Source organism: Bufo bufo, chromosome 7 (assembly GCF_905171765.1).
Source record: "Bufo bufo chromosome 7, aBufBuf1.1, whole genome shotgun sequence".
Classification (NCBI taxonomy): Eukaryota; Metazoa; Chordata; class Amphibia; order Anura; family Bufonidae; genus Bufo; species Bufo bufo.
The window spans coordinates 180616661-180630311 of NC_053395.1; the positions used below are offsets into that span (position 1 = coordinate 180616661).

Below are 13651 nucleotides of genomic sequence, written 5' to 3' on the forward strand. Positions count from 1 at the left end.
CTGGTTGCAGGGAAACGCGGATGCCCTGTCCCGAGTATACTGTATGGCATGTGTTCACCCCCTCAGGGTTGAACAATGGGGGGAGGTATAGAAGAAGGTACAAGGAATCATCATGGATGATAGGTACATGTCACCGAGGTTCCTGGCCTCGGTGGAGTAAGAGCAGTTTTTTGTGTCAGCAGCAGTTGCTGTTTGACACCTTGATATAATAGCTAATAGTAAAATTCAAAGATCTATTTAAATAGAAAAAAGGAAGCAGGACTGGTGGCTAAAGTCTGCATTGAGAACTGAAAATACAAACTTTCTGAATGACCTTCGTATCTATCTAACATCTTTGTAACATCTACCTATCTAATATCTTCTATGTGGCTATCGAACATCTAACACCAGTCTCATATTTATCAAGCCTTCCAGCCACCCTTCCTTTCAGTATAGAGATGAACGCTGATAAATCTATTATTTATTGGGCTCATTGTTACCCGCACTGGTCACAGTATGTTTTAATGTTAATCTTCCATTTAATAAATGAGTCTGTACATGGTTTCCAGTTCTCAGAGGCTGAATTATTATAGGTAGATAAAAGGCAGAACATAATCTGCCTGCTTTTCTCTTACTGCTGTCTATAATATAGCTGCGGGGGGATATGTCCTGTGGTTATAGATGCAATTGTCCTGAAAATACTTCAAACAACTGCACAAACAAGATGGAGTACATCAGAGTCGCAGCGGGGTGTCCGGCAGCCAACGCTCCTGCCTGCTCATCCACCTCAGGAAATACAGCAATTCCACAAGGGAAGCAACCAACTTGCCAGCAGCCACCAAACGGCCATTGCATATTTAATGAAGTCGCTCGCCAAGTGCTGGAAAACAGAAGGTGCTTGGAGTGCATCATTAGTTCTGTCAGAGTGATAATTTACACATCTATCTTGTCAAATTTTCTATGGTTTACACTTTTACTAGAATAAATGTAATGTGCATTTGATTAGCAGAGTGGAAACAAAGAAGGGGGAAGAAGGGAAAGAAGCTGAAATTTCCCTGGATCGTGATAGATATATATGGGATATAGGTAGAGCTATTGTCTCTGGATTGTGGCACGTCTAATGGAATGTGGACAGAAAGACCGCAATTAACAGGGGAGCAGAAAGACAATCCGGCTCATGTATTATACAAGACACTCAGCCATAATTAAAAGGCATTTATCTGCAGAATATAAGGGTTTGTATTTCAGGCAGCGGAGAGGCTTCAGTGTATATTCACACCTGGTGTTTTGCTGTGCACTTCATCAATTTTTGCAGAATTTTGTGTTTGTGTGTGTGTATATATATATATACACACACACAAAAATTGCTAGAATTTAAAATATTTATACACACACACGTATCTATCTATCTGGAAAACCTAGGATTCCTGAGACTGTACATGATAAATATATCACTCTAGAGCTGAGAAACTCCAAAAAATAAAAATAAAATGACCTGTGTGTAAATGACAATAGCAGCTCTTCATATAAGCAACCGAAATACTGTACACGTGAATGGGGTTGCTTCTGAAGAAAGCACATGGATTTATGCAGGCTCCAGTCACATGAGGTGGACAGAAGCAGAAATGTCTAAAACATGCTGCTTATGAAGTGTGTGACTGTACCCTCAAAGCGATCCAGACACCCCACTACCTCTGACCACAGAAATTCCAAGTAGCTGAAGGTGGTCCTTAAGGACCGAAACGTCCGGCTCTAATATGGAAAGTGGTCACACAGTATTTAATTTCCTATAAACTGGACCATGAACCTCTAGTTGTGAAAATTACTAAATAAAATCACCTTTAAATTGAAAAGAATATCCTGTGTGCCACATATTTATACTATTGTACCCTCAAAGAGGACCTTTCACGTTTTATTTTTTGTTAAACTAAATATCTTCAAAAGCAGGGCACGCTCCACTGATGCTGCAATAATTATATATATATTTTTTTTTTAAACCACCCCTTGTCTGCCCCGCTGTGCCCCCGTTCTGTTTTTGTGCCCTGTATACTAATAGAAAGCATCGGTACAGAGAGGAGGAGACGCCAGCGTCTCTCAGTGGGGCATCTTCTTCTCACTGGCTGTGGCACATTCCAATCGCAGTGGGTCACGACACAGTCAGGGTGAAGGTGAGCTGTATTTTTTTTCCTGGCTGTGACGTGGTCCGCGCCACAGCCAGGAAGAAGGAGACGCCCCTTGAGAAGCGTTGGCATCTCCTCCTGCCTGTACTGATGCTATTAGCATACAGGGCACGGAAACCGAACTGGGGGCACAGCGGTGCAGCCAAGGGGCGTTTGAAAAAAAATAAAGTTATAGCCACATCAGCAGAGCGGACCCCGCTTGTAAAGGTAGGTACTTAAAGCAAAAAAAATAAAAAATGTGAAAGGTCCTCTTTAAAGACTTCAGACCTTAGCTTAACTAGTCATATAAAGCACTAGTAACCATAACTAGTTCTCTAAGTGTTTAGTTGATCGTGTAATAAATGAATATAAAATTTAAGAGGTTGTCCGAGTTGTATCAAAACTCTGGCAACCCCTGTAAATGGTCTAAAATAACAAATGAATGTATACTCACTCGTCTTCTCCTCTGCTTCTTTCTGCGCTGTGCTCCAGTTCTCACCGCTGCTCTTGTTTTTCTGGTTGCAGTGGTGAAGTCCTTTGCACACAGGCCTCAGCACATACGTTCCATGCATAGCGGAGGACAGCGAACGGCTGCAGAGGTTACTTTAGTGGAACATCACTGCTGCAGCCAAGAAGATGATGTCCGCAGCAGGAAGACCGGAGCACAGCGCTCAAAGAAACAGCAGAAAAAAAAACTGCTGAAAATCTATTAATTTGTTATTTTAGGCTATTTATAGGGTTTTCCCGAGTATTTATAGAACTCAGACAATCCCTTTAAATAACAGCAAGATCTGCTATTACTGAAGATTTCTCAAAAACAAGCAGGCAACATGTGTAAAAGGTGGTTAAAAAAATTATGTAATTTGCCTATTTCAGAAAATAATGCATCAATATTATTTAATAAAAAAGTATTACGGTAAATGGAAAATGAGCAAAAAGTAGTCAAATACTTAACTTCATATCCGCGTTATATGTTGCCACAAAAAAAATTACATGTAAATATGTCTTATATGTGCAACAAGTACAGTAGCGTCCTCATGAGAAGAGGCATTAAACTAGTCACAGGCCCTTCCGCTTAAAAAAAATAGGATCAGCCTTGAAATGTAGAAGAACATCTACACGTTATGCACAAATGCAGTTTGTAACTATGCTCATGAAAAAAAACAAAAAAACAAAAAAAAAAACTACGTTCTCATTTTCTCATTTTTGTCTCTGGTAACCAAAAACTGATCAAAGTAACCTCACAAAGGCAGGATGGACTATTAACTAGCAAATACACAGCTTGAGCCAAGAAACTGGTTCGTTTTAATCATGAGCATGGACAACAGTAATAAATACAAATTACTGATACATTCATTCATCTTCATTCAGTTCTTGGGGCAAAAATCACTGGAGGACACCGGGCCATTACTTTTATTTGGAGCCTATTCATTATCAGACCCATTGATTACATGCCAATGATTATAGGTCTTGGAGATCAACTGTAACAATCCGTGCCCGGGTCAAAGGCTACGTATCGGCACACGACCCCTCCACCACAGATATTTCTTTATTTCACTATGAGACAACACTAACAAGCTGGAAATCCAGCTGATGCATTACACAAGTAACTAAAAACTCCCATGAAAGCTTTGCAGTGAATAATACACATTTTATTATTTATTTTTTTTTTCTAAATAAAATATTTGGGATTTTTCTGGCACAGCAAGGGAATTGTGCAACAAAGAAAATTCCTGTCGCTGACTAATAACCCCATTGTTAGAGGGGATGTGTAGCCATTAAATTTTTTTTTTTTTTTTTTAAAAGGCTATGCATTGGGTAAAAAAATAAAGCAAGACATACTCACCTTACAAATCCCTGCTGCTCCCTGATCCCTTCATCGGTCTCCGTTTCCTGGTTCCTCTCGACGCACAGAAAATGAATGGTCAGCCAATCACTGCTGTGGTCACAGTTAGAGAGGAGTAAAGCATTTAAAAATTCAATTCGGCAGCTTCTCCGAATTTTACAAAAAAATTTGCTTTGCGACAAATGACTTCATAAAGCGCATTGCTTTGTAAGAAGTGGGTGCAATGACAGGGATGGGCGATTGCGCCGCTCCCAGTCATTGTAGCCCTTAGATGCCGCATTCATAGCCGATTGGGGCATCTAACAGAGTGTAACATTTTTTTTTTACAATTGACATTTTTTTTTTTACTTACCTCATCCATTTGCTCACGACTGGCCGGCCACCATCTTGATTGAAGATCTAGCGCAAAATCTCATGCGGCCCAAGGTGATGTCACTGTACACGGGATTTAGTGTGAGATCTGCAATCAAGATGGCAGCGGCCTCTCCGTTGTGAGAAAATGGCTGAGGTAAGTATGATTTTTTTTTTTTTACCGCCATTCACGGAAAATAGATTCGCTACCACGAAGCATGAGGAAATTCAGCTTTGCGGCAAATAACATTTTTATTGGACTTCGATTCACTCAACACTAGTCACAATAACTGGCTAAGCAGTCATTTCCTGCATGTCAAGAGGGAAGCAGAGAAAGATGGGGGAGCGGGAGGCACCAGAACAGGAGTGGAGGGGGCATCAGTAAGGACAGTGTGACTTTTTTAGAAATTTTTGTGACTTTGTTTAATTACAATATAAAAAATAAATAAATAAGAAAATCCACTGCTTCTACTTTTCTAGAGAAAAACAAAAACACAAATGTCTAAATAATTTAAAGGGCAAAAAACACCCACTTTAAAAAAACAAAAATTTTTTTTTTTTTTTAAAGTGATACAATTTATATTGTGTCCAATATTAACAGACACAACAGTTTCCTTCCCCTCTTACTCTTTGAAAAACAGAGCAGACGATTCAGTACATTTATCACCAGCAATGATGACCTTTATGTTTTGATTACTACAGTTTACTGCCTACTTGATTAACTGGAAATTACACCAGTGGAGTAGTTCCTAATGACACAATTGCTATGAAGGCTTTTCAAGAGTTTAAGAGAAGATTTTAACTTAGGGCGGGGGAGTCTTCTTGGAATACGTCAGGAGACATCGGCCACCAATTGTGATGAAATTCTAACTGCGCCGACACCACTTGAACTGAGCACAGAAATATTACTTTCCTGATTTGTTAGTCACCGCTGTTGCTGTTTTATTCTCTTTATCAGCAAAGTCCAGAGCAAACCTTCAAAGGATTCTACAGTTACGAGGTCAGCCTGGAGAGCATTCCTATATGGTAGACGCTCATTGATCATGTAAAGAAACTGAGCTGTTAGAGCACTGAGACAATACGTAGACTAATTATATATATATATATATTTTTTTTTTTGTTTCTGATAAAATTTGGAGGTCAGATACAAGGTCTGAAAGATTGGGGGTCTGATTGTGGGGGGGGGGGTTTGATATGAGATTGATAAAGTTTTTGGTTCTGATTGGAGGGTCTGAACTGAGGTCTGATGACGATTGGGGGTGTGATCTGAGGTCTGATGAAAAATTTTTTTTTTTCCGATTTTCCTCCTCTAAAACCTATGTGCGTCTTATAATCAGGTGTGTCTTATAAAGTAAAATACATAAAATACAATATTACTATATATATATATATATATATATATATATATATATATATATATATATATAGTATTTTTTAAATTAATTTTTTACAGAAAAATGGGGCAGATTTAGTATGGCAAATGAGCAAATATTCTAGCTGCACCAAAAACTGGTGTACATGCAATGGGCCAGATGTGTCAGACACTTTGGGTCGAATTTAACAAGCCCTATGCTTCACTATTTGGTCTTCAAAAAAGTGGCAAATTAGGGCTCGTGACTTTTTGAGTCGACTTTCGTATAATTTGTGTGACTTTTTGCATTTTTACGTAATTCGCTCCAGTTTAGAAAAGTAGGTGGTTAGCTATGTTAATGAGTTTCACTCCAGATTTATGACTGGGACTCTTATTTTATTTTTTATTTTTTAAAGTCACACACCCAAAAAAAAATATGCCCAAACTGATTCCAGTAGGGGTGGTGGTGCACAAAACTGAAAGTAGCATTTCTAGACAGAAATTTAACAAACAAATGGGGGAAATGATCATGTGTGGTGGCTTTGATGTCAGTTTTAAGTCTATCTTTGCTTTGTGAGGTTTGCGCCAAATTTCTGCAATAGCACACAGTAATATTTTTGGCACAAGTGCAATGTGACTTTTTTTTAAATGAGACTTTTATAATGTGAAACCCTGACTTACTTTTCACTCCACTTCTAAAAGTGTTGCGGATCACCAAATGTCGCAAAAACATGCACCAAATGTTGCACCCGGGCATCACTTGAGATCTTTACACCACAAAACTGGTGTAGCAGACATGATAAATGGCCTCCAAAGTGTCTGGCAGTGGCTTACTCCCTTCTCCCCACTTGCATGTATGGGGGAGGCCAGGAGGAATAAAGGCCGACCATTTGGCCAGCAGTAATCTAAAGTCTCTGGCCAACTTTAAAGTTCTAGCTCAGTATAAGGGCTGTGTCTTATAACAAGTCACACAAATCCTCGCTCAACGTACTAAGACGACTGCAGTAGGCTGAAGGCTTCTCGTAATAACAAGCGATGGGAAGTGGAGTTAAACAGCATTTATACTTCCTCATGGCCTCAAGTCTTAGACTACATCTGTTTTCTTTAATACACAAAACCAGAGTTAAAATAGCTCCATTTATCACGGCATGATTGTAGGCAGACAAACCAGCCTGTCTGCTTCTAGATAGTGAAAGCAACTGTTATTAATCACAATTACAGGACCTACAGTACAAGAGAAATAGCATCAATATTTGCCCCCCTCCTCCTTTATTTTTGCCGAAACTCCAAAGCTTGGCCAAGAATGCCAGGCCACGTCCTGAAGGTCAGCAAATAGAGATGATTTCATTGCCTTAATTCAGAGCAGCAAGTTCATGTGCCACATGTTAAAACAAATCCCAATTTTCATTACCTTCTGTGCATGAGACAAAGCTGCAAGTCTTTAAGAAGACCGGTCTGGTTTGAGTTATGCCCAAGCGCAGCTTCTGCGGAAAGTTTAGAAACTATCCTCAAGTAAGGAAATTCCAGATCTTCTTATTAGGAAGGTGTAAGTATAATGTGCCCCATATCATAAGGAGCTCTCAAGGGGGGTCACTCATGGGAAACGTTCCCCTTTTCTCAAATGTTGCACAACCCGAAACCTTATAGCCAAGAAGCTGGGCATGCAGGGCAGAAGAGTTCTATATTGTCTACTCTGACCAAAAGGGTAGAAGCTGACAATAGATAAAACCCTCTAACTTTAGGCCAGCCATGGCAGAAAAAGTAATCTAATCTGGCCTACTTCTAATACAGCTGAAACTGTGAATTGATCAAAGATTCAACTTATGTCCTGAAAACGATATTTTAGCTTAGGCGACTTTAACTTTAGCGTTTCTATTATGGGTCATAGGGTCTCCATACCGGAAAAACGTTTCCGTTTTGCCCCCATTCATTGTCAATAGAGAGAAAACGAAACTGAACAGAACGCAGTGCTCCTAAATGCATTCCGTTCTCAGTCCTGGGATGCGGAGCAAAACGGATGACCCACAATGCAAGTCAATAGGGACGATCCGTTTTCTCTGACACAATAGAAAACTGATCCGTCCCCCATTGACTTTCAATGGAGTTCATGATGGATCTGTCTTGGTTATGTTACAGATAATACAACCGGATCCGTTCTGAATGGATGCAGACAGTTCTATTACCAGTAACGGAAGCGTTTTTGCTGAACCCTGCCGGATCCAGTAAAAACGCTAGTGTGAAAGTAGCCTAACATGAAAAGGAAGTTTGGAATGAGGAAGGGGGTAATCTTTAAAACTGAAAGCTGAGCTTTTGCAGGGGGTTTGTTTAAATCTTGCAGGTGGTTCTGTAACCCAGACATCTGTGTTGACCTCTACCTCTTCTTCAGACATCACACATTCTCACCCTGAAATATAGCACAGTATACAGCCAGGCCTTACCCTGCCAATTGAAGACAGGTGGTACATAGTTACATAGTTAATAAAAGTCCATCAAGTTCAACCAAGGGATGGGTGGGATGCATGACGTAGAGAGGAGAGGTGCGTCAATAGGTGAAAAATGGCTGACAGACCCCCTTTGAAGAGGACCTGTCACCAATCCTGATGTGACAGTTTTAGTAAATATTTCTATTCCCTGTTAGATAACAATTGTGAAATATCTTTCATTACCCCGTGCTGTGCCATTCCACTGTCATTCCACCTAGAAATGTAGCAATAAATTGATAGATGGGTGTCACATTCCCCTTCTCAATGGGATATAATCTCTACACAGTCTGAGGCTACTTTTATACCAGCGTTTTCACTGGATCGGCAGGGTTCAGCAAAAACGCTTCAGTTAGGCCCCTTTCACACGGGCGAGTATTCCGCGCGGATGCGATGCGTGAGGTGAACGCATTGCACCCACACTGAATACGGACCCATTCATTTCTATGGGGCTCTTCACATGAGCGGTGATTGTCACGCATCACTTGTGCGTTGCGTGAAAATCGCAGCATGCTCTATATTCTGCTTTTTCACGCAACGCAGGCCCCATAGAAGTGAATGGGGTTGCGTGAAAATCGCAAGCATCCGCAAGCAAGTGCGGATGCGGTGCGATTTTCACGCATGGTTGCTAGGTGACAGTCTATTCACTGTATTATTTTCCCTTATAACATGGTTATAAGGGAAAATAATAGCTTCTGAATACAGAATGCATAGTAGGTGATCAATTGAGGGTTAAAAAAAAATAAAAAAAATTAACTCACCTTCTCCTCTTGTTCGCGTAGTTCCCGGTCTCTTCTTTACTTCTCGAAAGATGAACTATCGGCTAAAGGACCTGTGGTGACGTCAGATCACATACTACAATCACATGGTCCATCACCACGGTGATGGACCATGTGATTGGAGCATGTGATCTGACGTCACCAAAGGTCCTTTAGCCCACAGCTCATCATTAAAGAAGAGACCGGGAACTACGCGAACAAGAGGAGAAGGGGAGTTAATTTTTTATTTTTATTTTTTTAACCCTCAATTGATCACCTACTAAGCATCCTGTATTCAGAATGCTATTATTTTCCCTTATAACCATGTTATAAGGGAAAATAATAAAATCTACACAACACCTAACCCAAGCCCGAACTTCTGTGAAGAAGTTCGGGTTTGGGTACCAAACATGCGTGATTTTTCTCACGCGAGTGCAAAACGCATTACAATGTTTTGCACTCGCGAAAAAATCGCGGGTGTTCCCGCAACGCACCCGCACATTTTCCCGCCACGCCCGTGTGAAAGAGGCCTTACTGATAACACAACCATCTGCATCCGTTATGAACAGAACAGGTTGTATTATCCTTAACACTGCCAAGATGTTTTCTATTGTGTCAGAGTTAAACGGATCCGTCCCCATTGACTTGCTCCGCATCCCATGATGGAATGCTGCGGTTTGCCCTCCGGTATGAGAACGGAACTGAATGCTTTTTGGAGCACTCCGTTCTGTTCAGTTACGTTTTGTCCCCATTGATAATGAATGGGGACAAAACGGAAGCGTTTTTTTCCCGGTATTGAGATCCTATGATGTATCTCAATACCGGAAAACAGAAACGCTAGTGTGAAAGTAGCCTGATACCGCCAGCACTGATTGGACAGTGTCAGATTACAAAGGGAAACGCTCCACTGACATGGGGGAATGGCAACATACAGTTTTCTATTTAGTCACAATGGCCTCAGGATACAATATTTTCTACATACAGTGGTCTTTTCTGACCCATCGTAAGTTGAAACTAGATCCAGCATAAAATGTCTCAGACTCAGATCCAACCAATCAAGGTCGCTTCTCTGGTAAAATAGCTGGATCAGTTACCAGGTAATCCCGACGGTTACATGTAAGGACTTGCTTTGTCTGTCTTAGTTATCTGCTTATTTTTATTAAATCTTCATTTTCTCTCATCTTGGATGACATTTTGGGGCTTTGGAACAGATTACTCAAATTACAATGGTTTCAACATACAATGGTCGTCCTGGAACAAATTAATATTGCAATTTGAGGGACCGCTGTATATCGAGGAGAAACTGCACAATGCAGATTTCTACAAAAAGACAAGTCAGATGAGCTGATTGGTCCACGACAAGTAGATCTCTTTACAATAACTTTTATTACCAGGGCTAGTGTTCTATGGGCCCCTAAAAGTTGAAGCATTGGGGGAAGCTTCAGAGGCTGATCTGACTGCAAGACTCAGACAGTATCAATCCATTCTTGAGGACAGAAGAGTTCAGTGCCAAACCTCCCGCGTGCTGCTGCTCAACAATAATGGAAAACCGCCATCTACTAAAGCAGCGCACTAGTTCTTACGCGACTACAAAGCCAACCAGTTAAAGAAGTTTCCTGGGACTTAGATACTGGTGACCTATCCCTAAGGGCAGGTGTGGGGTCCAAAACTTGGCACCCCCACCAATCAGTTGTCTCCATGAGTTGCAGGCACAACCACAGGTTCTGGCAAGGACATACTGCCGCTCCGCTCTCGTTCCTTTGGAAGGGCGGATAGCCGCAGTACTCCAGCACGGCTACAACACAATGAATTGAGTCTTTTACTTCTGGCGTCGCCAGAACATTTAACCAGGGTACGGGGTGTCAAGACGCCCACTGATCAGATATTTATGACCTATCCTGAGGGTATGCTATCACAATCTACGTCCCGGAAAACCCTTTTATACTTTGAAAGGGTTTTCAAGTCTTATAATGTGATGGTACATTGCTGGGATATTACGATCGGTGGGAGTCCAACCTCTAGGACCCCCATCTATTCTGAGAGCAATGAGATCGTAGCACTAGTTACTTTATAAGATGGGAATGGCCTATTCCTTGACGTGTGATCAGGAGGGATCCTTGCAGTCGGGCCTGTGTCGGTACAAACTGCTGTGCCTGGTAGTGCTCGGAATTTATTAATTTTTTCCTTTGGGGTGGGAGGGGCAGGTCTAAGGGTTCGAACCACAAGTGACCATATAGCGACAGCCCATTGTTGATCATGTATATTGTCCCACAAAACCCAATGGCACAACCATGTACTACCAGAAGGATTTACATTTATTTTGTTGAACAAAACTGAAAAATAGGACCCCAAAAGGTGCCCATTTACTTGGAATTTAACAGATTATTATTAATTATTATTATTATTATTATTATTATTATATCTGGCAAAAACAATCATCGAATAATTGATGCAAGATCAATTATAGAAAGACAAAACTTTACCGCCAATGGGGATCTACAATCATGCAGCAATGAAAGTATGAACGTGGGAGGCGTCCATTAATGCGATGCGACCTGCAGAAGACGCAACTGACATTTTTTTCCTTACAATAACTTTTTAGATGGTTATTGGCAGGTGTTCAGTTACGCATTTGAAATCCATACAAGTATTTCTGTGCCACTAAAAATTCCTAGACTATCCGTTGCCGGATAAAAAGCAGCATTACCGCTGTCACCTAAACGTCATTCTAGAACCCAATCCGGAAATGTGTGGCGACTACAGCCCAGGAGAACATCTGGATTAAATGGATGTATCAGAAAGAAAATAAACCACCGCATGTTGTTAACGTGACAAAACCTGCGCGCGGACCGTATGATCAATGTCTTATTGTTTTTGTAACGGCTGAGTTAACTAAACCAAACACTTCGGTCGGGGTCATTTACAAACTTCTCCTGAATGATACAGGCTGCCATTCCACAGACCGTGTTCTAGTTCCATTGTTCATCTGGATCTGGTTAAAGTGACATTCACGTGTCACCTATCATGTATAGTTTACTAGAGATTAAAAAATAATCATTAGACACACTACATCACTGGAAGATATTTGACTTTACAAGACTAAGATGGATAGATGCCAATTGAAACTTGCCACAATGAGCTGTGTACCAACTACTACAGGTTGCAGACAGAATATAAGGGTCTAACCTTACAGGGTTTTCTTGGATATTAACATTGATGGCCTATCCTCAGGATAAGCCGTCAATATCGGATTGGTGGTGGTCCAACACCCCGCCTGATCAGCAGTTTCCCAAGTAGCTCCAGCGCTGGAACTACACAGCTCCGTCCATTGTGTAGTGGACTGAGCTGGTAACTGCAGTGCTGCTTCTACTGAAATGAGTGGGAGCAGTGCTGCTGTTAGTACACAACGGATGGAGGTGTGTAGTTCTGGTGCCGGAGCTACTTGGGAAACAGCTGATCAGTGGGGGTGTGGGGATAGGCCATTACTATTAAAATCCTGGAAAACCCCTTTAAAGGAAATCAGTCACCAGGTTTATAAAGTCCTATCTAAAGACAGTATAAAGAAGTAGCAGATACCCTGAGTTTAGCTTTGGTTCTCTTGTCAATATGCAGTAGTTTCCATAAAATCACAATTCATGAGTTGCAGCGTGTGCCGAGAGCTGTGTGAGCCAGGAGACCTCTCGGCGGTGTCACCCAACGCTGACTGACTGCTTTCTCTCTATGCACAGTAATAGGGAGAAAAGTCTCAGAGGGCAAGAACGCCAACTTCAGTTCGTGGCGCTACCTCCAGAATGCAGTCCGGTTACAGGAGATCCTTTTATTGGTTAATTTGCAACATGTTTTGTGTCCAGATAGGACCCTTTGTCATTAACATAAATCTGAAAATAATTTATGTCTGTCAAAGAGTCTGAACAAAACCCGAAACGCGTGGCTAATTAACTAATAAAAGTATCTCCTGTAACCGGACTGCATTCTGGAGCTAGTGTCACAAACTGAAGTCTCTGTTTCTTTCCTCTAAACCTTTGCTTTTATCCAGCATTCGGCCTAGTGGGGTTCATGACCGGCACCTTCACACGTGTTTCAGCAGGTTGTTGTGCCCTCAGCATGACACGTCCAGGTAAGCGCCGTACTAGCTGGCTTCGTCCTCCTATATTGTGCGGTCTTTCCCATGTGGGCTCTCCCTCTCTTGTTGGAGCATAATATGGAGAAAGGAAGAACTTTTCCTTCCCGTGGCATCCACTTCGGGTACTGCACCTCAAACGTCAGTAAAAAAAAACTGTGTCTACGTCCAGCATACAGGATTTACTGAACTTTGGGGAATAAAAACCCATGAAATTCAGACATAGCCGTATATGGATAAAAATAACAAATAGGCAGATAGCTCTCAAATCCCCTGCAGCACTGATGGTTCTCTAGTTCTTCACCAGTCTTGCTGGTGACCTGCCATTCATACCAACATCACGCTGTTATATCCAATATCTATCCGTGTAAAAGGGATGATTGTCCTTTCGGGGGAGGGGGATTTATCGTCAGCCCCTTAAAGGAGGTCACCATAAAATTTTAAAAAAATATATATTTTGTTGTCCAGAAAACATATCTCCAAGATAAATGTACTTTTACAACAGTAACTCACCTCCATGGTGATGTGAAAGACTCCCACCATTAGCAAGAATCTCTTCCCTAGCGGCAAACTGAAAGCGTGAAATTGAACAATGTTAACAGGATTA

General features: G+C 41.3%; 1 protein-coding gene across 2 annotated transcripts in view; it reads right to left on the reverse strand.

Annotated features, from left to right (window-relative positions):
• Positions 1-13651, reverse strand: part of AGPS (alkylglycerone phosphate synthase) — a 244162-nt gene that overhangs the window by 13324 nt on the left and 217187 nt on the right. For both annotated transcript variants that reach the window (XM_040440072.1, XM_040440071.1), the window contains exon 19: positions 13558-13615. In XM_040440072.1, the coding sequence (XP_040296006.1) occupies positions 13558-13615 (58 nt within the window). The remainder of the gene's footprint in view (positions 1-13557; positions 13616-13651) is intronic.